General features: G+C 32.1%; 1 protein-coding gene across 3 annotated transcripts in view; it reads left to right on the top strand.

The window, feature by feature from the left end:
* Positions 1–2,474: 2,474 nt before the first annotated feature.
* LOC128209891 (uncharacterized) overlaps positions 2,475–25,988 on the top strand; it is a 44,648-nt gene continuing 21,134 nt past the window's right edge. Inside the window, exons 1-9 of one of the 3 annotated variants that reach the window (XM_052914151.1) lie at positions 2,475–2,614; positions 6,582–6,695; positions 10,066–11,105; positions 11,448–11,501; positions 13,399–13,461; positions 14,518–14,580; positions 17,493–17,555; positions 19,590–19,641; positions 19,994–20,091. In XM_052914151.1, the coding sequence (XP_052770111.1) occupies positions 10,212–11,105; positions 11,448–11,501; positions 13,399–13,461; positions 14,518–14,580; positions 17,493–17,555; positions 19,590–19,641; positions 19,994–20,091 (1,287 nt within the window). In that variant the 5' untranslated portion in view covers positions 2,475–2,614; positions 6,582–6,695; positions 10,066–10,211. Of the gene's footprint in view, positions 2,615–6,581; positions 6,696–7,170; positions 7,303–10,065; positions 11,106–11,447; positions 11,502–13,398; positions 13,462–14,517; positions 14,581–17,492; positions 17,556–19,589; positions 19,642–19,993; positions 20,092–25,988 lie in introns of those variants that run through there. The other 2 variants (XM_052914150.1, XM_052914152.1) reach the window with 2 other exon arrangements.

A 25,988-nucleotide genomic window follows, 5' to 3' on the forward strand; every position in this document is an offset into this window, starting at 1 on the left:
TCTTCAATAACATGCGTTTTACAAAATGTTTTCATTGATTTAAATATTTGATGAAAACCTTTTACGTAACGTTCGAAAGTATCACCTCAATAAAATGACCTTACATAATGTTCTATAACCTCAGTTATATAAAACTACCCTGCAAAGCTAAAGAAAGTCTTATATTTATAAAACATTGTTCTAATGCCTTAAATCTACGATAATTTCTTCTGCAATGTTCTAAGTCTCATTTATATGAAAAAGTCACATATAACGTTTAAATGCTACAGTTTGATGAAAGTGGCATGCTGAAGGTTCTAAGTCTCAGTTTATCCATAACTCACTCCCGAATATTGTGAAGCCTCAGTTTTATAAACCATCTTGCGTAAGGTTTTTTTAACCCTCAGTTCTTTGAAAAAGTTAAATGTGTTAAATAAAGAATAACAATAAAAAGCGACCTCTTTGATGTGGACTTTCCGAACATACGCCTACTTTCGCTTTCCGATTTTTTATTCTTTGCTATTTGCTGTAACTGAATTCTACTTTCGATATCTCGTTAACCGTGTTTTCGCATCAATAAATTTGTTAAATACTCATCAACGTTGTGTCACTATAACAAAAATATATAATTTAAGCTATAACTATTAAATATCACTTTAAAACATTGAATATATTACGAAAAGCGCTTTTAAATTAATATTAAAATCAAGACAGACTAGAAGCAGACAACACTTCTGCTAATGTATGAGCACTAGTCACCTCCCATTGCGGGGAGCTGTTCGATCAATGTTGTACTGCCTGCGTAACTGTCTGTCGTTCATTCTTTCTGATACGTATAAAACTCTTGATTATTTTAACTGGTCTTGCTTGCAAGTTTACATGTTTGTAAAAAGTATATTATTTCTGAAGTTTATGAAATTCTGATATGGTTTTGGCAGTACTTAAGCACATCGTTGTATGTATATGACTGTTGACTATATTTGTGAAAACTCGTGATTAGTTTAATTGCACGTACTCGCAAGGTTATAAATTTGTAAACAAAAATAATGTGTCCGAAATTCATGACATGCTGCCTATAGTTTAGGCAGTAAGCAAATTGTTGTATAAAAATGACCGTTTGACCTCACTTGTGATACTGTAATCACCATTGTACGGGAAGTAAATCTGGAACATTTCTTATTTCGACCAAGATAGAAAACACACAAGAACAAATTATATGTTAGGGACTAAATGCCTCTGTCTCTGTGAGCAATGAACATGCGAATTGCATTCTTTTCCAGATACAGGATTTTATTCTTTGCTGCCAAGGCGTCGTCTGCAGTTGAGTCGTCATTCATTAGACACTTGTGATCATATCCATTGGTGTTATAACCCGTTGTTTCGACCACACAAAAATAACAACGTGAAAGCGAAAATCAAAGGCACAAACGCATATGGTTATTATAATGTTGTTTTATTTTTAATTTGATTTTCATAGCAATTGCAAATTATTGTAAAACGTTGCAAACAAAATAAACGGTCAATTGACTTAAAAGTTAGCATGCAGCATCTACATTGACCGTCAAAAGCACTTTGTCCCGACAGTTATATGTGTCATGTTACAAAGAATGAAAACGCGATTTAACTATTATGTCTTTTTGAAATGGAGCTCGATAACCTGGGTTTCATCTTCCGATATTTCGATTTAATGTCAACAACTTCATGATATTAAGTGACAGACATATATTCATCAATGTTCAATTCCACTTCGTTGCATCTGAGGCATTTCTTGTACCGTTCTGTTTTTCTTCACCCGTGTTATCACATTTTTGCTTAGAAGTATCAGAACAGGAATCATTTAATATAAACAAATACTACAAATATAAGTTAATGCTTTTCACGATCAATATCGAAATCCTACAATCTTTATTAGACTTCTGGGTGTGTACCTTATTGAAATTAATAACGAATCCATACTACCCCAACATAGATATTCATTGAATTAAAGCTGTTTTCGATTGAAAGTGGTTGATATCATTTCTTAAAATATTTCTTAAGTGACATGAAAACAATGAATATCGTCGTTTAACAAAACTATTGACTGCTTCCGTAGTAACTAACGACAGTTGTTTACATTGAAATGCCTGCTTGTGTTTATCATTAATAGTTATTTTAAATAAGGTTTTAAAACGAGGTAATTTGGGAGTGTATTCAATATTTGGATAAATATGTCTTTTAAATGATGACAAATATGTGTTTTAAGCGTAACAGAACAATAAAGGAGATTTAACTTAAACAAGGAAGTAATTTGCTTCTGAATATAAAGCAGGTTGGTTGACCTCGTTTGTTTGTGATCATGTTAATGATTTTGAAACCCACACTATTCATTTCATAAATACAATTTGTGAACGTATTCGATTCATACTTTAATTTATATTCACTAAATTGGATGGCGTAAGTTAACGCTGGGATTTTAGTTAATGCTATGTGTCATAAGATCAAGGCATAATTATTAACTTTGACTTGCTATTATTGTTATGTTTATGTGCTTTCTCTTCACTTACAGTTTTAATTATATTCAATATGTTTCAAATGTTTATTTCGGAGTATGTTCAATATTTAGATAAATGAGTCTTCAAATGATGAAAACCAAGTGGTAAGTGTAACAAAGCTAAAGAGGCAATTTAGTTCAAAGGAAGTTTATTGCTTGCTTTATACAATGCAGCGTGGTTTCTCCGGTCTTTAGAGACAATAGGGAGAGCATAGGGAATTATAAAATTCAACGCTACTTTTAAATATATGATATTATCTTATGAGTTGAAAAAGTGTGTCTGTATGACAAATGTTAATTTAATCCATTGCATCAAGATAAATTAAGGGCCAACCGCAATGTAATAATTGTTGGTGAAAGTAAAAAACTAAACCATTAAAAAAATCATGTTGTATTTAGTTTTAAGGAACGATATTTTTTAGAAGTGAACCATATATTCTTGGTGCAATGTTTTGGGGTAGAAAGGAGTTGAACAAATTTTACAAAAGAAGATTTAATTAGATTTTGAATCAAAAAGCATTCACATTATTTCGGAACAGTCTGTCAACATCATTACTTTCTTGTCCAAATGCTCAAGACTACCAATTCAACAAAGTCTTGAGAGTTATTGATAAAAACATTTCAAGATTCAAAAAACATAATGAAGATAGTGGATGAAATTTATTTCCGGATTACTTGATGCATATATCGTTTTTTAAATAGTGCAATCAACACTAAGCTAAGCTAACACTGAGCTCCAAGACATTGTTGGTTAGGCAGTTCCGATGAATCATAAACATATTATTTTTGTATTAAGACATTTCCGGGAAAAAGTTTATACCTTTTGATTGTAAATCTGATAAAATATTCTTTCGTAAAAAATGCTTAACTCCTGATTACAGCTGTTTATGTCGCAACGGATATATGAATCATACTTGTTAAATATTGAACTAAATAGACATTTAGATTTTCAGCATTTTAAATTTTGGTCCTTCAATCGATTTTCGCATCGCTGCCGGCCTTTTTGGATTGTAAATAAACCCGCTAGTTTTTTTATCAGTATCAATTTGATTTTAAATTGCACTAAAGGACAAAACTGTGAGATACAGTGTGTATTACATTCACTCAGAAAGAACGGTATATTGTCACATTAGTAATGGTACAACCGGCTGCTCTCCTGAGTTCTTGATATAGAATATGACACAGGTGTTTTCAACAGAAATCAATTTTGTAAATCGGAAAATGTCCATGCCAATATAAATATTGCTATTAATATGTATACAAAAAATATTTTAAGGGAAATAGTTATCGTGTATGACAGGTAATCTTTGCGCCATTAAATACTGTACGCTGTATGACATATTTCTGTGATCAAATGATTGTGCGATTTGCCTTTGTATTTTATATTGTACACTGCTGTCAAATCGCAATCGTAAAATCTGCAATTACATGAATGCAGTGTACTCAAGCGTTCTCCTAGGTCGAATGCCTGTCAAATTATTGAGTTTATGTACAGTAAACCCGAGCAATACTATTGTTTATTCAATTGATCGAGCATTTGTATTGAAAATCAAAGACTGACGAATACACTTGATATAGAGTTTAATCTTTGCATGAAAACCGTCTAGTTGTTAGCTGGAGCGCAGAGGCGTTCTTTATTTATAAAGCGATTTATGTTTACATTGATGACCTTGATCACATTTGTTTAAATGGTTTTAAATATTTATTTTTTTAAAGTAAAAATGATATATCTTTTCACAATATAGATTTAGATGTTCAAATTGTACTAGAAGAACTTAAGCTCCATAGTTTAATGTTGTTTGTTAAGTTCTCAACCCATACTCCAATGCAATTGTCTCACGTGGTGTTCTTAAGCTCAGTTATATAAAACTGTATTGCGTAACAATATTAAGCCTCAGTTTTATAAAACAGTTCGCAAAGTTTCTACAAACATCTCTATTGTAACGTTCTAAAGCCTTGGTCATATGCAACGGTCACGCTAGACGTTTTAAAGCTACATTTTGATGACAATATCATGTGAACGGTTGAGTCTCAGTTCTATGAGTCTTTATCCATAATTTACTTTCCTGTTTTACATTATGAAGCCTCCTTTCTGTGATGCTTATTCATGCGAATCAAGGCTTCATTGCTACATCAGGTTCTAAAGCACATTTTCTTTAAAATTTCCATACGTAACGTTTTAAAATCTCAGTTATTATATTAATTATAACGTTACCCTCTAAACCGCAGACCCATTAAACTTAAGTAGTAACCTTCTAAAACATAAGTAATATGGAACATCATTGCTTAACATTTTAAAGCTTTCATTCTTTCAAACCGAGGAGTGAAAGCGAAAAGGTTTTGTCTGCTTCTTTAGTTAATGTCACTTAGAACCTTTTCGCATTCACCCCTCTTGCGTGTTGTTCTTAAGGCTCAGTTTTATAAACGTTCTCGTATTTGGTTCTTAAACCCTCAGTTCTCATGGACATGACCTTCGTAACATTCTAAAGCTTTAGTTTTGCTAACAGATTGTAGATGGTCGAATCACGTTGAAAGCGTAAATGGATTGGTCGTTAAAGGCGTAGTTTAAGGAATGTTTGGCATGATAATCCCGGGCTGTGCATCTCCTGCTAATTGCAATGGTGTCACAGTAGGGGCCATTTTCCTGTCTATTCGTTTATTGGCTCAGGGCCATTTAAGGTCCATTTTATAATACAACTTCCAAAGCTGCACAGCAGGATACTCAGATAGGAGATCTGATAAGAGGGATCTAGGCAAGTATATTAAGATAAATAAACAGAGGTTGTGAACTTAACACATTTTTTTTTTTTTTTTTTTTTTTTTTGGGGAGGGGGGTCACTTATAGAAGGCTTAAACTAGGCCTTTAACGACAGAGAACGAACGCTAATTGTACGTTTATGACGTCATGCTTTAATAGTGTAAATTGTATAAGTTAACGCATATTTTTGTAAGAAACTATAATTCTTCTGTTTAAAGTCCATTGGTTTGATGCCGACCTTTGATGGTGCGTGCGTATGTTATAGACGCCAGTATCACCGGATAAAGCTCGTTCTATGATTTATTCAAGATCTTGTATGTACAGTATTATGTATATGTTTAACGTTCTGCAAAAAAATGAAGAGCCCAAACTGAGGGAACATAATGTTATAAGAAATAAAAAAGTTACAATACTCCCGCAGGTTTTATTGTACTATTATTAAAGGAAGCTCAATAAACAACATTCATGAGCCAATATGTTAAATCCATTAGATACCCTTTTTTATAGTCGACTTTCAGAAAATACGCCTACTTTCGGTTTACATTCTTGGCTTTTTACCGTAAATGAACGTTACACTTTCGATATACCGGTAACAAATTCTTGAACAATTCATCAAATTTGTGTTACTTAAACAAACATGTATAGAACAAACTATAACAAGCAATACCGTACTATCAAACAATGTTACGAAAAACATGTCGATATTTACAGCAGGATATACAAGAAGCAGACAACACTTTTGTTTACGTATGAACAATTGTTACTTCCCTTTGCGGGGAGCTGTTCGATCAATATATAGGGTATAACAGGCGTTACTGCAGTGTGACAGTATGAAACTTATGATTATTTAAACTTGTCGTACTAACATAATGTAAACTCGTAAGATTTTTTACGTGTTCGAGTTCCATGACTGTCCATATGTTAAGACATTTGAACATCGTTTTATGTATATGACTGTTAGACCATACCCTGTGATAATGTAACGGGCATTGTTGTCAGAGGAATGTTTCTACATTCATTTTGGCGGACCAAGAAGAAAACACACAAGACCTAATCCTTCGTTTGGGACAAAATGCTTCTCTCTGCACGCAAGGAACAGGCGAATTGCATTATGATTTTGTATCCTTGCCAGATACAGATTTCTATCCACTGATGTTAAGTTGTCCGTCATTTTACACTTGTGATTAGTTACTTCAGATTCATTTATACTTGTGTTTCGACCACCCAAAGACCAAACGTGAAAGCGTGAATCGACAAAAATATTTATAAACATAATATATGTTTTTACAAGTTTTTATTTCCTTTTATTTTCAGAACAAGTGCAATGTATAGTCAAACGTTACAAACTGGATCAGACGCGGAGACCTTTGGCTTCAATGTTAGTGTGTAACATCTACATTGGCCGTCCACAGCACTGTGTCCCGACAGGTAAATGAGTACTATTATCAAGAATCAAATCGTGATTCATCTATTCTGGCTATTTTGAAGCTTGAATGCCTCAATTTCAACCATCAATGTTTCGATTTATTGTCCTCAAGAACAGCATTATAGTTATATTCGCAAAACACATATTATTAAAATTGGATTCTACTTTATTTCATCGGAGGCATTTGCTTATTCTTTTTTTCTTACTATTTTTCATCAGACGTGTTTTCACGAGAGTGAGATTATGCTTAGAAGTATCAAAACAGAACTCCATCAATATTTATGAACAAATAATTCATCTTTAATTTATGCTTTCTATGATCTATATCTTTAAAACATACATTGAACTCACTAGCAATACAAACGCAGTTTACATTTACTTCCAAAGCCTTTGTAAAATATCTTAAAGCATTCCTTTAACGTTAAGTAGACCCTGATTATTTTCTCTTACCAAAAACTGTTGACTGCTCCCTTATCAATTGACTTACGTTGTTTATATTGATATGGGTGTATGTGTTAAACCGTAAGAATCATTGTCAATAGGTTTTAAAAAGATAATATTTTAGAGTGTGTGCAATGTTCGGATATATGTGTGTTTAAACGATATCAAGTAAGTGATTTAAGCGTATCATTATATCAAGAAGGTCTGACATTAACAAGGAAGTAATTTACTTCTGAATATAATGCAGGTTGATTTGCCCCGGTCTTCAGAGATTACAGCGTTATTACAATTTTTAAATCAACTCTTTTCTATTGATAAGTAAGATTTTGTTAACATTTTAAATTCAAACTTAAACATATTTCACTAGCTGTGACAACTTAATGACTTGTGCTTACGTTGGGATTTTAATGCACATTATATACAATTAGATCGGTGCAGAAGCATTTGTTTCGGTGAAGTATTTTAAAATTGCTGTTTTTTGTATTTTTTTAATCGTAATTATTTTTTTCGATAGGTTATAAAAATGAGAATATGTTCAGTTTTGTTAGATGTGTTTAAAAGGATGAAATATAAGTGTTTTAAGCCTTCAAAACAGAAAGTAGATTTTTCTTAAACAAGGAAGTTATTTGCTTCTGAATATAATGCAGGAAGGTTAGTTTATACCATTTTAAGCACTGTTGTTCAGAAAGCTGACAATTTATTTTAATTACTTCGAGTCCGCTTCCTGTGTCAAATTCACTGGTACTGAGTAACAATGTGAGAGGCCACAAGAACCTTCCCCGGCAAGGGTCTGGACCTGGGACCTATTTGTCGGGAGGCCTCTTAGTCACCCGAATGCAAGTTGCCCCCCCCCCCCCCCCCGGTTGTCAGTGATTATACGGTATTTAAGATTTTAAAGGCCTAGTTTAAGGAATGTTTGGTATGATAATCCCTACTCTGCATCTTCTTGTTAGGGCACTGGTGTCACAGTATGGGCTATTTCCTGTGTATTTGTTTATTGACTCAGGGCCATTTAGGGCTGCCACTTTTCGAGTAGATAATCTCATTGTCACCAATACATATAAATAATATGCATAGCTAATGTATTTATTGATTAAACAGATTGGGAATGGATAATTAACAAATAAGAGTGATAGGATTTTTATAGTTATGTTACATATGTATTTATTTAAAACCATTTTAAATGCATGGTCACTAGTTATATCCAAATTGTGAAGCATCCTGGTTTAATCATATTAAAGGGATATTATATATGATATTATTCTTTAACTGCATAGCTGGACACTCAGATCGGAGATCTGATAAGCAGCACAAGGCAGTGAAGATACAGATCAATACACAATAATTGTGTAATATACACCGATTTGGCGGGGCATCATTTGATGCATTCATTTTTTTTTTAAATTTTAGCTTCATTCTTTAAAAATATGGTTCAATGATATGTGTGTGACGACTTCTGCTAGTTTTAACGGTGACTGCTCAGATTCCTGTGTGTTTAGTACATCAGGTTGCTCGTGTGTTTGCACAGTTCTTTTTTGTAAGATCTTTCTTAAATGATTGTTATTTGTTTATTACTTTATAGTCAAAATGCAACGTTTTTTATTACTTAAATTGATTTTTGTCTTTACTTACTATTGTGGTATATTTAAGAAGTCAATGTCATTGATTGGATAGTAAATATTAGCTTAGACTCATAATAAACCGTTTATATCTATATCAATAGATACGGTAAGAATGACCCTTCATCAACAACACATATACACAAACTTAATGAATATATTGTAATAATGTTTACACTGCTGAGAACTTAAGACGCGTTACTATAGGACAAAAATGTTTAACTACAATATTTTGTGGTATGCGTATATGGAATGTGGGACGGTTCTTTTCGCTTTTAGGTTTCTATAAGTATTTTTCGAACTGAGACGTAACTAGGTTTTTGCATTTTACGACCAAATGTAGCTTAATGATTGCCCCGTAGACGCTTTGCGCTTGTTTACGATTTAATTGATATAAAATGATATAAATTACAAACTACGTTTTACGGTAAGCACAGTAGTAAGGTACATGCTTCTCATCTTGACGACACGATTGCGTTTCTCTTGTTTGGGGACACCAATCCTAACAATTGGGTTTTCTTCTGGTACTCCGGATTCCAACATAAAACAAAACAACTCTCGTGCCAACGAAATAGAGTAATAAATGTTGTAGAATACGTTCGAGTTCCACATATAAATCGTTGGTTCGGTAGGGCCACGTTCTCGATGCTTCTCAAGAAAACATATTACTAGTTTATGCACAGGAAATGGACTAATTCATATCAGCGGACAGCTGTGAAAGCTACAATATAGAAGTATAAGTATGTTTTCTGTTCCTGTTGTTTTAATGTGGTTAGTATCATGTTAAAGATGTTTTGTCTCTTGATGTAATGGAGTTGGCATATATTTTCATCTTGCTGTTAATATCATGCGATGTTAATAAGGGAAACTCTAGTGTTTAATGATACTCTCACATCATGCAATTCGCATATTCGTTATATCATACAGATTGGTGTAGCTTCACATAACAATTTCTCATATGAATAAACCGATCGTTAAACAGTTTATTTAAAACGTATCAATTCTTGTTACGCCTTAGTGTTTTGCGATTAGAGCGATTTCTACAGAGTAAAACTTTTCATAATCTGTTCAAACGTGATTTACATGTCCTTAGATATATAACACACACGCTATTATATTGTTTAAAAACCTTCTAATGCCTTTTAAGCGTAAGCAACTATCGATTGAAAGAACGATTGGTATTAAGTTAAGTTGTTGATAACCTGTTTAAACGTGATTTTCTTAACAGCGTTACCTGCCCTAAGCTTTATAACATACTCGTTTTTATCTTCTGGTTCTCCATATCTTGTCATAATTGAATTTATATTTTCAGTGAACTTGTACTCATATGAAGATATAGTGATTACAGTGAAATAATTAATTGACAAATAATCATCACTTCATCACACAAATCAAACTTGCGCATTAAAGAACGTTTTTACTTGATTCCTTTTATCTAAATGTGCATAAGTAAATGACATGGCATCAAAACAGATTCAGTGTGAAATGTGTTGTAATGAAAATGCAGTTGGATATTGCAAAACCTGTGGAAATGTTGGAGAAACTTGTTTAGATGTTCACAAGACGGTGAAGGTGTTTCAAACTCACATGGTCAGTAAGAATGATGAAAATGATGCAAATCCAAAGGTCATTAAACAGGACATCACAGAAGAGAGATGTAAGCAGCATCCGACAGAGAGAGCTATATTTCTTTGTAACATTCATGATTCCATGATTTGTGGGAGATGCCTTCATTCGGGACATCTTTCTTGCGGACAAGAAATCGTTGACTTGCTGCATGAAGCCGCTTCCCTTGATTTCGAGAAAGTCAACAAAATGAAGTCAGCTTTGAAGGAGGTAAAAGATGAAATTTTCCTTTTGAAAGATGAAGCAGAACACAGTAAGAATAGCTCCAAGAATAATGCTGAGAAATGTGTGCAAGAATGTATGGAATTGGGAAATAGACTTAAACAACGTGTAGATGAATTGACAAGTGACATTATACACAGAATAACAAAAGTGAATGACATAAACGTGATAACCCATTCAAGTATAGCTCAGATGTGTACTGAGAAAACTAAGTGGTGTGACAATGAAGAAAGTAAAATTGATGATTTTGTTGACAATAATATGGCTGGGCACTTGTACCTATTGCACAGACATTTTGAGAAAGAGGTTTTGGATGCCAGCTTCCACCTCAAAGAAATCAAACACAAACATACATTTAAAGGATTTGACCTTAAAGAAAACAAAGTTATACTAAAATGCCTGTTTGAGGATTTGGAAGAAGTTTGTGAACAGCAAGAAGAAGTTACTGGGAGCGACGATGGAAGTGCCAACGAATTTGTCGCATCCACTACAAAAGTAAACAAGGTATCGTATCATATTTGTTGATTTAGTGCTTTACACAGTTACAAAATATTTCTAACCAGACCCTTGTCGATTTTCATTTAAACTGCAAGTTGATCATCAACTAATTGTCGATTATTCGATCAATGAAATGATTTCTAAACCTTGAAATGTCAATAATTCTGCACTTAATGATTTATTTATTCATAAAATTCAACTTGACTAAGTCTGTCGAATTATAAACAACTGCTTAGCATTTCTTAAAAGAACATCATACTTCTACGAAATCCGTTCTTATTAGAAAAGAATTATTAATACTTGCATAAATGTTTATATACTGTGCTATGTTTGGATGTTTGATTTCAGACTCGGCGGGAGCTCACTGCAATGATGAAGAAAGACTTTAATCAAGCAGAAAAGGTTTGTAAAAGAACAACACGGCGTTGTACTGAAACATGCTTTCATAAACACACAATGCTTGAAGTACATAAGAAGTGTATTCCTAATATTTGATAGGGCCCACCAACCCACGTCTTCTTGTTTTTATTATGTATTTTCTTTGAAATTGTCAAATAATATTGGTATTGGTCAAATTATGTGTAAAAAATAATATTTTGCAAGTTATAACTATCGACACAATGTGTAACTCTCACTAACTTTACATTTCAAAGACTTGACCTTACGATAAAGTAAGTTGTTATACATTCCCCTATTGAATCTTGCGAAATGGGTTGTATTTTTCCATATTCAATTACAAATTAGCTCTCTTTCTAATAGCACCTGGTTAACTGAACGATAATTGACCAAAATGTTTTCCATTTAATACTTAAATCATCAGCATTTTATAACCACACCCCTAACAGTTATTGTTTTTTGAACAAACGTTGTAAACTTGTTATTGGATATCACATATTACAAGTGTTCAAATTTTTAAGCCGCTTAATTTTATTAAAATACATGACTTCATTTATCTTTTTAATGCAGTTCCCGTTGTTAACTGAGTCTCAAACTACATGTTTTTCTTCTAACACATGGTTATGTTAAATGGACAAAGCGAACGTCGAACTCAATGTATGTAAGAAAAGATAATAAGCTGATATTGACACACGTGTGTTGCTTTAAGAACGGGGGTGCCATATGTAAGTCGGTCATTGTAAGTGTCTGTTTAAAAAATTAACATTTATCTTGCATACAAATCATATAAATTATTCGTTGATAAAAATAACTATTTTCATATGCTTCCAAATTTCCCTCGTATGTCTTAGATAAGAAAGGAGTTCAAAAACGAGCTGCAACAGGGCTTGAACGAATCCCTAAAAGTAAAAGCAATGCTTTATGGCAACTTAATGCAAATAAATACAGATGTTCAGCTATTGATTAAAAAATTGTTATTTCTCATTTCAATATTATTTACAATATTGCTCCAAAAGTATAAGGTATACAGTAGTACTTGCTGCGTCTATCTTCTTATTCATTGCACCATTTATTAATTAAGTATATGGCCCACTATTGTGGAAAGTCAATAAATAAAAATAAGTTAATACAAATAACTCATTAAAGACAAGAACATTCACTTTACTGTTGCATTGACTTCAAGTTTGTACTACTTTGCAGTTAACACATTTTATTTAGTAATTTAGATAAAGAGTTTGTTTTCAGAGGTTATACGTATATAAAACATTTTAACTGAACCTGTTCATTTATAACCATCATTAGGCAGATTTGATATTTCTTATTATTTCAGATGTTAATATAACCTAAATAGAACATTTAAAACGGTCATCTAATTTGTTCTTTGCCCGTTCTCACAACAAAAAAGTATTATCGACGTCTTGGTTACCGTATTGAATTGCTAATACCTGTTTTACTACCAAATCGGATTTAGGAATCAAAGACGGGAAAAGTTGCTGGTCTTAATTGGTTGCTGAAACTGGTCTTTGGTCTTTAGCTTTATTTGTAATATAATATGATTATAGTTAGCGTTGTTGAAACCATTAATTAATTTAGCTAACTATTCTCATGTTTACAGACAAGGATTGCAATTTATGATGAGCTGAAACAAGTGAAATAAGAGAATGATAATTCAGAAAATGTGATACCAATTATATAAACAAAATTACGAATCTTAGGGTACATGTTTACAGGGATTGCACGTAAAGTCAACCGTGTATATTGGTCCTTGCAATAAAACCATTTATTAGATACACGAGGTTTAATCAAATTGTATGAATTCCAAATAAAAGCATTGCCATTATTCTTTGTTTACTGACAATATAACCAAATCTACTAACTACATATTACGTATATATGCTTTCAGAAATGGAACTTACTCGAACAAGAATTACAGAAAGCGAAAGAGGATATAGAGAAATCTGAAAAGGTAAGATAAACATTTCTTTACAGGAACCTATATACCTATCAATAGGATATTTGACAAAAAGAAGTTAATGATGACGCTTTATGATGCTCAGTAACCTGAGTAGAACGGGCTAAATGAACTTGATCCAACATATGCCAATGTTTAATAAATGGTTAAGAATAGTTAAGGAAACGAAACTTATAACTATCATTCGAACACATGTTCAGAAAAGATAAGAATTTTGTGATGAGCTTAACCTATTTAAATCATGACCAAGAGAATTTGGAAATATGAAACTTTCACAAACATGTGTTACGAATCGTGTCGTACATATGTACAGGGATAGTATTTACAATAGCCTTGGCAAAAGCAATTGTGTGCATATATGAAGGAGTGTATTTTCTATTTTAATCAATCTGGGTTAGTGTATGAATCATATCAATTTTTTCCTCTTATGTCACAGACAAGAAAGGTATTCGTAAACGAGTTGTAACAGGGCTTGGATAAATCTTTAAATGTAAAAGCAATGCTGTTTAACACATAACCGTAAATGAATACAAACGTTCAATCCTTAGTGAAATAATTTGCTATTGGCCATTACAATATAATATATGATTTCGCTGCAAAAGTGTTTACACGCCGCTTGTTTATTATTTCTTATTCATTGCACCTCTTGTAGTTGATTAAGTAGTTCACTGTAGAGGAAAGTCATTCAAAGGATATAATTAAACCTTTGTCGCAATTGTAGTAAGCACTTTTATTATAGTATATATATTTATTATGTCGCCATTTCAAATTATTTCAGAAGTTAAAATAACCAAGAAACAAGACAAAGGTGATTCCGAAAAGCAGAGATCTGTTATATAAACATAATAATGAATCTTACCGTACATATATATACAGGGATAACACGTATAGTCAACCGTGAACAAAAACCATTGCAATGAAACGAATTTACTGGATATACTATGTTGAGTTATATGATATAAAATTCTCATTTAAACATTGCCGTTATTATATTTTTACTTTCAATGTTACCTAAACCACTAACTGCATATTGAACCTTCATGCTTTCAGAAACTGAACATGCTCGAACAAGAATTACTGAAAGCGAAACAGGACATACAGGAATCTGAAAAGGTAAGATAAACATTTTTTCACAAACCTATATACCGACACATAATGTATTTGACAAATAGAAGTTATTGATGACGTATTATGACGCTCATGGATCTGAGTAGAAAAGGCAAAATTATCTAAATCGAACTTATTCCAATGCCAATTAAATGGTACAGAATAGTTAAGTACACGAAACTTTAAACACGTATAAAACCAAGACATGCACTATGTGATGAGCTGAACCATTATAATTTGGAATAAGGTGAGACCTTAACACATATGTTTCATGAATCCTATCTTCGGACTCCACCAATTTTAAACAGCCCCATTGCATACCATACCCCAAAAAAATGCAACATGTCGAATTTATAATACTTATATTTACATTCATTTAAATCTACATTTCTGCTAAAAAATGATTATTCAAGAGCATTTTCTCTTTTTTCTTTCTCTTGTTCGGTGAGTAAATTATAACAGCTATCGTTACCTAATTTTATACGACATTGAATGCACAGATAAAATAGTTCCTTATTCATATGTTTATTTTCTATCTTTTCAAGGTCAAGAATATTATAAATACGTATTATTGCATAAAATATGTGTTTTCGGTCCGTTATCGTGGTGTATTAAAACGCAAAACCCGGGCGTTATCGGTAGAAAACGTGCATTATCCAGTAAATTCACGTGCCGTTAATGCCCGGTTTTTTGTTTTACATATGGGCACGCATCATAACAATGAAAGCTGAGCGACGTGGTTTCTGACCGAAAGTTGGTCAACGATGCAAACTTTTGCACAAAAACACATTTTAGCATATACAATGTAGCTGCATACAAATACCAAAGCACGAAATAAACCACATATAACTTACATATTTTCTACTGAATTGTCTTTTTCTGGCAAGCTGATGTGTCTACTAAATAGTTTTTTTCTGCAATTGTTTTGACTATTAAAAGCACTAAATTATGTCTAAAGCGACTAACTCCTCCGAACTTTAGTTATTTCTGTCGATTTTATTCATAACATACGACTTATATGGACATGATTCCATTACGTCGTATGCAATGAACAAAGACATTTCAAATATTTTTTCTCTGATGCTAAAGACACTGTACATTTTATCAAGAACATGTTTACAAAATGTTCAGGCTTAAATTAGTTATCAAAACAAATAATGGTTTAAGTAGGACCGTATAGGTAATTAATTGATTACCCAAACGGTATTGTATGTAAATAATCCCAGTAATCCAGTCAATTTTCGAAAAAAAACAACTCTTTCAAAACGAATGAACACTAAAAAAAATTGCGTCGAAACAAAATGCAGCTGCCAAGTTATGTTGCGGTCCGAATCGAGCTTACTATAAAACTTTTTCAATGACATCACTAATGACGTCATACAAGCACCCGTTATAGAGGTTATTTTGAACTAACTGTTTTTGAAATTTCGTGACATTTAAAAGCCTTTTTAAACACAAACGTTTCTTCAACTGTTCCATTCATCATGAAATCATCTACATTTAAATCAATCAAATTATCATTGCTTATCTTGTTTTAACTATAAAGTTTTGTAGTAAATATGCCCCGCCCATAAATATTTTTGCGCCCAATGACAGGACAGAAGTATCGAACAAACGCACGCGATTTCGATGGGAAATGCCATTGCACTTTATACAGATATTATATGAAATTGATAAACAACAACCATTGTTAAGGAATGAAGTGTTAATGTAAATATACAGGGATAATACTTTTAGTAAAACATTGTAATCCTTGCAAAAGCAATTGTCGGTAAATGTGTTAAAATAAGCTTTAATTCACTTACCATTATTTGAATTATCGTTTCATTTTAATAAGTTTCATTATATTTAGAAATGCATGTATTCATTACGCGGTATTATAGTGTTGTTCAATAGAACACATGTTATCAATTGTTGCTCAGATTATAACTGTTGGACATTTATTTAACGTATATATATATATATATATTTGCAACTATAAGTTGCTTAAACCCTCAGTTAATTATTCTTAAAGAGTCTCAGAAAAGAGCGGTATTAGAAAACGCTTTACAGCTGAACTTTGAAGAATCAGTAGGTACTGGCGACGAAAAGGATGATGGCAAACATATGAATATAAATAAAAACGTTTTTTTTTATGCATATGAATAAACACTAGCGGTATTTGATGGGTAAATTACGGATTTTGACTAGTTTCATACCATTATACAATTTATTGCTTTTCTATGTTAATTTTCATATTCAATGTACTGATAATAACTGATTCAGTGACAAACATTATTGACTTAGTAAAACCAGTTAAAATCGAAGGGCTGTTCGTTGCCCACTAATGTAGTAAATACGTAAGATAAAAAGTTAATCTTTTGAGAATATATGTGTATAAATAGTTTTTGCTTACCCGCTTCATTTTTTGTTATCATTGTGCAGATTGTAATTGATGTCGTTGTTTCCAAATATAAGACACACTAGTAGGGCCTTAACTGGTCTTGGGATATTTTTTGACAAACACTAAAGCAAAAACTGTTTGGCAACCTGATAAGACTCTTTGTATAACTGTAAAATCGGAAAATTGAATTACAGGCGATAAAATATGTTCACGTCTTGGTTTTGTCGTGAACTTTGCCCCATGTTTTAAGTTTTAATTGTAAGCAATGCAATAGTTATCAGTATCCATACTGATATCTCACGTCACATTTTCCTGACACGATTACAGATTCAGAAGGAACAGTGTGATAAGCTGAAACGAGTGAAACACAACCTATATAATTCAGACAAGGTGTAGCCTGTTACAATCAATTGTTTTGAAAATTTAAAGTGAAGGCGAGATTAGTGAACTATTTGCATGAGTTATCTCTTGCAAGACAAAGAATAGTAAGTCCTTTTTTGTAGAATTCGCTAATGTTTTGTCGCTATGCTTTCAGACAAGGAAGGGATTTGAGCAAGAGTTACTGAAGGCGAAACAGTGCAAAGAGAAATATGAAAAGGTAAAATATCAATACAAGTGTGTGTGTTTTCTCAAAAAGATGCATAAAGATATGACATTGAAGAAACCTAAGTTAACGGGCAAAGAAACTTAAATCCAAGCTGTTCAAATGTCTGGTGTAAATTATAAAGAATTTCATAGAACACGTACCTTGTACACGGCAGATGTGTAAGATCATTTAAACCCGTGTCCAGACAAGGAACCTTGATGTGATGGGTTGAAACTAGAAAACCATGACCTAGATGAACATTGACAGATTAAAGCCTCACAATCATGTTTGTTTAAGATTTGATCTCATCGTTTCCTGTGTTATTAAATCATACCAACGTAATTCCGCATATTGGATATTCTCATTGTTTTATGTTAAATATTTTATCTCAATCATAAAAAAACAATCGACATTTTCATTTATCTAGGACGCTTATTTTTATTTTTTTAAATAAGCCATAAATGCTATAGTTCCCACCTCGTGCGTTAAAAGTGCAATACAATGAGGGACATGTTGATAACATGCTGATCCCTACAGTACATCTCCAATAGAGTGCAATACAATGAGGAACATGCTGATAACATGCCGATCCCTACAGTACATCTCTAATAGTTATGTTTTCCAATAAATTTTAAGACTACTTTGTAAAAAAAAATATATGCCTAAATATATAGTTTTAAATCGTTTCCAATAAGTTTGAATGGATTGGCGTAATAGCTAGCGCATTGTCTTCTTTAGGCAAAGTAGACGAAAATGGCGGGTTCCAGTGAGAACCTATAACAATACACATGAATAATATAACTATATTTTCGTTTATATGTGACATAAATCATGGGTTTAATAGTAGAATCATCTTAAGTTCAGGTTAGGTTTCTAATCTTCTCCGAAGTTTCATCCATCTCTGCAGTTAAACATACCACGAGTAAACAACACAACCTATTGTCGGTATTAAATTCATACACGTAAATCGTCAAACATCTCATACAACGATATAAACGTTCTGAAGATATTTACATTAATGTCAACTCTCATAAGCACGAACAAATATTATAGATCATAAAGGTTAGCAAAACTTTCTTCGTAACAGTCATTAATAATCTTTGATTACGTGTTAATCGCGTGCAGTTGCAAATAAAAGTAAATTGCTAAAACTTGTAAAACATAATAATATATCATAAATATACCGTATTATATTTGACAAATATCACAAACAATAATGCACATAACACAACACATCACATTAAAATTGATCTTACCAATGTATAAAATTGAACACTCAAAACACAATCAAATAAAACTCTCTCACGGTGTCTGTATTCTTTCCATGTCGATTATCAACTATAAAGCAAACTGACATTTGTTAGTAATGGAAATAGACTTTTGAAAAGCGTCGTGCACAAAATCTGTACATGTCAAGAAAATACGTGACACAAAAACATTGGTAGATAAAAACAGATGAATTAGCATTCCGACAAATTGCAAATCCATTCCAAGTACATAGGCAACGAATGCTAACAAAAGTTGACGCTTGTGTGTGCATAAGTATATAATTCAGTGAAACTATAAGATGTAAAAGAAGGCTGAAACTGCTGACCACATAACTTATTCCTTCCAAATCATTAGTGTGTAACAATCACATTAAAAGCGCGGTCTGTCCTGCAAAACCAAATTGACTTTCAAAACTAAGTTGTCTCATGTAGCCCATGTAAGGGCTTTAAGCAAAGTCTGAGAAATTATAACGGCCATTTTAAAATGAATGTTATGCTAATCTCATTAGTTATAAGGTGTTCTTGTATTCATAAGTAAAAGAAGTAATTCCGAAGCATTCACAGCGAACGATAAAAATATGCATATCCGTTCTTATTCAGTACTATTACTTATCTATTATCGAGCCTGATACCATAAAAAATAGCTCAATATTTCGAGTCGGTACTCTTACCAAAACAATACATTTTCGACGTTATTAAGCTGTCCCAAATATTTTAAGCAATATCTTTTTATCGATAACCACATAGATACAGTCGCCAATATTTTCTCTCTTTTAAGGAGGGAGTTGTGGTCAAGGCACAGTTTTCACAGATCAAAGACAACATTAAATGTAAGTTATTTTTCAATAACTACGTAATGTACAGATGCCTTAATTAATACATTGACAAGAAATGCATTATAAACAATTATAGTAATTATTGCGAAATGATATTAACTACTATTGATTGCTTTATTTGGTGATAATGTGTTATGATGAGTTTGTTATCTTCTAACTGGATTGTTTCGTTCTGTATGCGATTAAGGTAATCAATGTTTAAAACTATCAGACATGCAGTGCAACTAACCACACGAGATGAATTGCTGAACTAACTGCGTTGCTTCTAAAAATAACTTACATAGGGCTAGATGTGATCAAATCCGTTATGGAGCTGACATTCTTTTAAATTCATCTTGTTTCGAAGGGACTCAACCAACTGGAACTGTTGACATCTTAACCATCATTGAAGGAAGAAGCCGTTTCATCAAAATGGTTTTTAGATTCCCGGATGGCATTCAGACGGTAATTGTTTTGTGCTGTTTTTTATCTATTTAAAATCACGTGTTTAAAACTAACAAGGATTTGCAAATAATAATTTAATACATTTTAAAATAGTGTATTGTATAAGTGTGATGATTGACCTACGTTGTGGCAAATCCTGTCGTCAGCAGATATATTATCTACGCAAAAATGTTATTTTTAATATTTTAATTGTTATCTTAGACTAACGAAAGCGTTATTTTGATATAAAAAAAAACAAGATGTGCTAAAGGCTAGCACCAAGTCAATATGACGGGCAGGGGGAACAAGTCCACCAACACGACTGGCGTTAAATCATAAGAGGCATAGTCCAAGCTTAGTTATACTAGTTAGAGTTACAATATTGTAAAACATCATGTTATAGCTTTTATAATTCCACATTTATCACAGTTTGTGCAAAGTCAACATTTTAACCGATCTTTTTATTTATCTTTAATTACTCATCTCGGACAGTATATGCATTTTGTTCAAGTACAGCTCAAAAAGTTTACTCAAAATTATCCACATAAATTCCCATTCACGACTTGTAAATGTATCGTTTAAATGTCAGATGTTTCGTTTTAACACTTCAATAAGTAAAAACAATACATCAATACACATAACGTTGAGCAAAGTTTTTCCATTAAGATATTTAAGCATTGACAATCGTCTTGTACGCGGATAATGGTTTTGGTTTAAAGAGTATGTCACGGGTCGTCATAAAATGCACAATTCATTCAGGAATTAACGAACTTACTAACATATTTCAAGACTACTTTTATACATTTTTATATACCCCTAGCTACATACACTGCTTAGATATTGTACCCGGATTATTTTTAACATGTGCTTTATCCGATAATTTACAATGCACACTGGACGATATTCAGTCACAATCTCAATTTAAACACTCGGCATTTGCTTCCATTTATAGTTAGACGTCAAACTTTTGTATATGTTCATGACGTCATTTCCTGTTTAAGCATATTAAGAACCGAACGTCTCCAAATTTGTGTTCACATTATAAAAACACTTTAAAGGTGACACATGGTTTATTCTGTTCAATAAATCTTAACCCTATAAAAAAATGAAATTTGACGTATGACTTCCTGAACTATTGACAGTTAAGCATAAGCACTCCTATTTTGTATATTGTATAACACATGCGGAGGGATATTCATTATTCTGACAATGGGAAATAAAAGCAAAGTTAAATTATATACATCTAAAGCAAAACAAACACGGTGGTAATTAAAATTGGGAAACGGTATAGTTATATATATACGACAAAAAGGATTGCAAAATGGTACTTAACTAACAAAGAGCTGTATATCTAACGTCCAATGTTTTATGCATTAGATCATATGAATAAGATTCTTAGCCAGTCACTCCGCTAACTTATTGGAAATGCTTTATTGTAAATGACATGTTCTATTAAACTCAAGTCCATAGGACCCTATAAAACAGCCCTGTTTTTATTAAAGTACATTTTAAAGCACACGTTCATCGAACTGTGTTTGCACATCAGTAAATGGTATAAAAATACTTGCATCACATGTTTGTAAAGTGTTCTTGTTTTAATTCATACAAACATACACAAATACAGTGTTTTTCTTATTGTCTTTATTGCAAAGGTATAGAGACATTTCCATGCTGGCCGTTATTGCCTGTAGTCTAAATATAACCTATAATTATAACCCTTGGCCTGCCCTATAAAAACGAATGTTTCGGAAACGACGTAGACGTAAAGCTTATATGAAATACAGAGATTGAATAGTCTTAAGATTTCAAATAAATAACATTAATCACAGTCTGTACCTTAAAACCATTCCCAAAATGAAATATAAAACCTGAGAAATAGATATATGAATAACAAAGCAAATAGTTTCAGTAAAATGCCATTTTACATTAGTTTCTAATATGTACAGTAAAAACACATTGCATATAAATGCATTCATGGTTGTATCATATGTACGATTGGTGTATAAGTATATGTACACGTAACCCATGTCTTATTACAAACTAGTTGTCTTCCGTTCCAAAAAAGTTGACAATATGTCACTAGATAATAAATATAAAACAATAAAAAAAAAAAAATTCAAGAGAATGGTGTGCATTTTTATTCAAACAACGGGAATTGTACTATACCATAGACAATAAGAATGACAAATCCATATATAAATAATAATTGTCTTCAGTGCTTTTAAAACAGTTGTAGCTACTTTCGTTTTAATAAAAATTTGAACAAAACAATTTAACTATTTTTTTTCTATTCAAGTTTGCAAAATAATGAATTGATTTTAAAATGATGTCATACGTTTGAATAAAGATTTGTTTTGGAAATAAACCGTTTTTTAAGAAAATGGCAATCTCATTTTACAAACGTTCCTCGAATAGTGGTTTATGTACAAAATATTGGCCGAAAACTTTTGTTCGAACATAAATACAATACTATTGCACGTAATAACTGTGCTTTTAAACTGTCTGTTGTCAAACTTAGCTATTACACTTAGATAACCTCAACATTTGATAACAACAATAAACATGGTCTTCATTCTATCTTGGAAACAACCCGTCTACAAACGAAGAACGATATTTTCTGAAAATGACTGTGAATTGATATACATGTATCATGAACCCATTTTCTATTATGAAACAAACAATACAACTGGTAGAACGGCTTTCAATCTGAAGAAATGTTAATCCACTCATGATGAATCACTTTCAAATATTTGTTTTCAGTAAATGGTGGCAACTGTTATGTTGTTAACGTGTCCCTACCCTGTTTTATTAGTGCATAAACTGTTATAAATAGGATTGTACATGCATTAAAAAGTGGATTGATGAATGTTTATGAAGGCTAGCCAGTCTACGTCATAAGCGATCAAATGTTCTGCTTGAGGGACGTCCGTTGGGTATAGCAAAGGGTTAATCAAAATCGGGGTATTTAGACATGTAAATGAAATACCATATAAACTACAAAAATAAGCAGCAAAGTATTGCAAACAATTTATTTAGAATTCAGTGTAAGTGTATTTTATAATACACGTGAAAATATGCTTTTCTTTGAAACTACGAAATATTCTCTGTTAACATTACCAAACAGCTCTTATGAACCGTAATGTTATGTAGTTGGAAATGTTTGTTGTTAATATGCCACGTCTAAATGTGTCGTTTTATTTGAAATCATAAGATGATTAGTTTAGAAATACTATTAGACAAAACATTAGAACTTATTGAATCACATCTGTTGATAGCCACCAGTGCGTGTATGGAACGTGGTATGATGTGATTGTAGCCTAATAATATTTAGCATTATAAATGTATAAACTGTAAAAGTGACATTAATCTTCAGTAAGATAAAAACTAAAATTGTTTTAAGGACTAGCAAGTGTAACAATAATTCAGTTAAAACGGCATGGACAAGCCCAATAATCGAAAAATCAATTCCCTGCATACTATTATATTACCTCCTCTAGAAAAAAATCAATTATATTTCAATGATATGATTTTGGAAGATTCTAAGAAGAACTTGTGTAACCGATTAATACATACAGCATGAACTTGCAACTTGAGCAAAGAATATATAAAAACATGCTTGACCAAAATAGAGCTTACAGACGTTGTCGACAGGCCGAGGAAAAAAGGAGATAAAATCCTCCTTCTTAGGAAAACTCAGAAACTGCCCGATTAGCATCCATATTTACATGATTTTTCTTTTACCACTATATGTCGGGCCTCATTACCCATAACCTCCTTTACAATGATGTATACAAAACATATCATTTACATGATTCATGTGTACGTACTATATCAAGTTATACAAGTGTATATTATATCGCTATGTTTTTATAGACAATTTAAAACGAATATACCATTTACATAATGAATTTGAATGAACAGAAACTTTCACAATAAAAACATTTCTTATAAAATTGATTCAGCAATTGAATCGATGCCTTTACATGCATATGCGCACGAAATACGCGTGCGTATGAATCACTCGTGCTTACAAAACGGCACCTGGTGGTTATTCAATTATAAACTAAAACAAGGGAAATTAGTTTTCTTCTTATTTGTTTTACTCAAACGTAGAAAATCGTATTTTCCTTAATACCATTATATAACCTCGTATTAAAAACAACAAAATTAATACGTGTTCAATGTTATTATGTTGGAAGTTTCAGAGAAGCACTTAGGAAACCGATATAATTAAAAGAACGAGAAATCTTATATAAATAATCCAATATTTTTAGTTTGATGATCTTTTTCAAATACACCCATTGTTGATTGGTAAAACATTTTAAACTCCTGTACATACAAACTAAATGCTAAAGACTAATATTAAAGAAACCTTAACACATATCTATTTTTACTAGATTCACTTAAAATAGCATCCATGTTTTTCGACATCCTCTCGTTAACACGATAGATGACAACATACGTTTCACCAGCAAATCTTAATCAATGAACACTATATTTCTTAACATTGTCAACTTCAGGAGCAAGTGCCTGAATAAATACATTTCACATGTTTATATAACATATAGATAAACAGCAAAATAATGTATAGATAATACAAATATGGATACACTCATCCTTTATTTTAGATCAATGAATCGTTAGTAAAACTTGACACAACCTGGATCGAGTTCTTGCTATGATGATCTTATAAATGTTTTTATTTGTGCACACATTGTTTTTATTTTATTAAATTGTATCAAATACATACCATTCAAAAATTCTGAACAACAGCCATTACAGATGAAACCAGCAAGTCACTAAACACTTGCCTTTTTAGCACTTCGTATTAATGAAAATAAATATAATGCACAAGTTAAATGTTTAGCAGGCAAAATATCCCTTCTCCCTAGACCGTAAGTTAAATCAAACTTTCTAACTGAAAGAACAACTTCAGTATTGATGAATAATACCTTTGGCAATCCACTTCTTTAAAAGGTCCGGGAGAAACTGTTTTAAAAAAACATAATTTAAAACGTATACAGATAAATTAATTCGGTTAGCAATCATGGCTTATGACTTAGAATTATTACATTCGTATAAATCAATAAAACAACAATGTTACATTTAAACTATTACTGGTAACGTCACCGTATTCTTTAACAATTTATCTCTGGCGATTCCGCCTTGAATCAGCGATGCCGCTTTTTAATACTTCACTTCATAACAATATTTATATATAAACTAGCACTGGTGATTCCATCGTGTACAGTGTACATTATGATTCATCTCAAGCGATTCCGCCATAAATCATCAATGCCGAATTTTATAACTTCATAACAATATTTGCATAATTACTAGTACCGTAACTAGAAGGTCACCGTAAACTTTGATTACAATACAGCCTTGATTTTCAGCTAACGAAACTTCTGATAAGCAGTCATTAAGTGCTAAGCTTTACAATTCAAAATTTCATCTTTCGCGCGTGTTTAAAAGTCCGCCTTCTGCCTCTCATTCAATACACACTCCCTGCGTCACTGACAATAGGTCGACCAATGAGGTTGAAACTCACTCCACCCCTTCTCAATCATTGCGAATTTACTTCATATCATCTGAGCATTACTAATTAATTGCTGGCGATTCCGCCGTGAATCAGCGATGCAGCTCATATGATCTTCAGATTATCTTCCTTAATAATGCAAGAATTATGTAGTGCAGTGACATTAAGCGTAACATAATTGTGTTCAACAATATTTTAATAACACATCTTTACAATATCATAAGACATGATCGTATGCATTCAATTTGTAACAGAACTAAACACAATCTACAAATCCATCTTTTTTCTAAGGAACACATATTATAATGGCTTGTCAGCCAAGACAGACAATTCATCTGTTTAGAGGTTATAATGGCAGCCAAGCCAAAGTACTTTCCAT

This window comes from Mya arenaria, chromosome 11 (assembly GCF_026914265.1).
Source record: "Mya arenaria isolate MELC-2E11 chromosome 11, ASM2691426v1".
In the NCBI taxonomy this organism is placed as follows: domain Eukaryota; kingdom Metazoa; phylum Mollusca; class Bivalvia; order Myida; family Myidae; genus Mya; species Mya arenaria.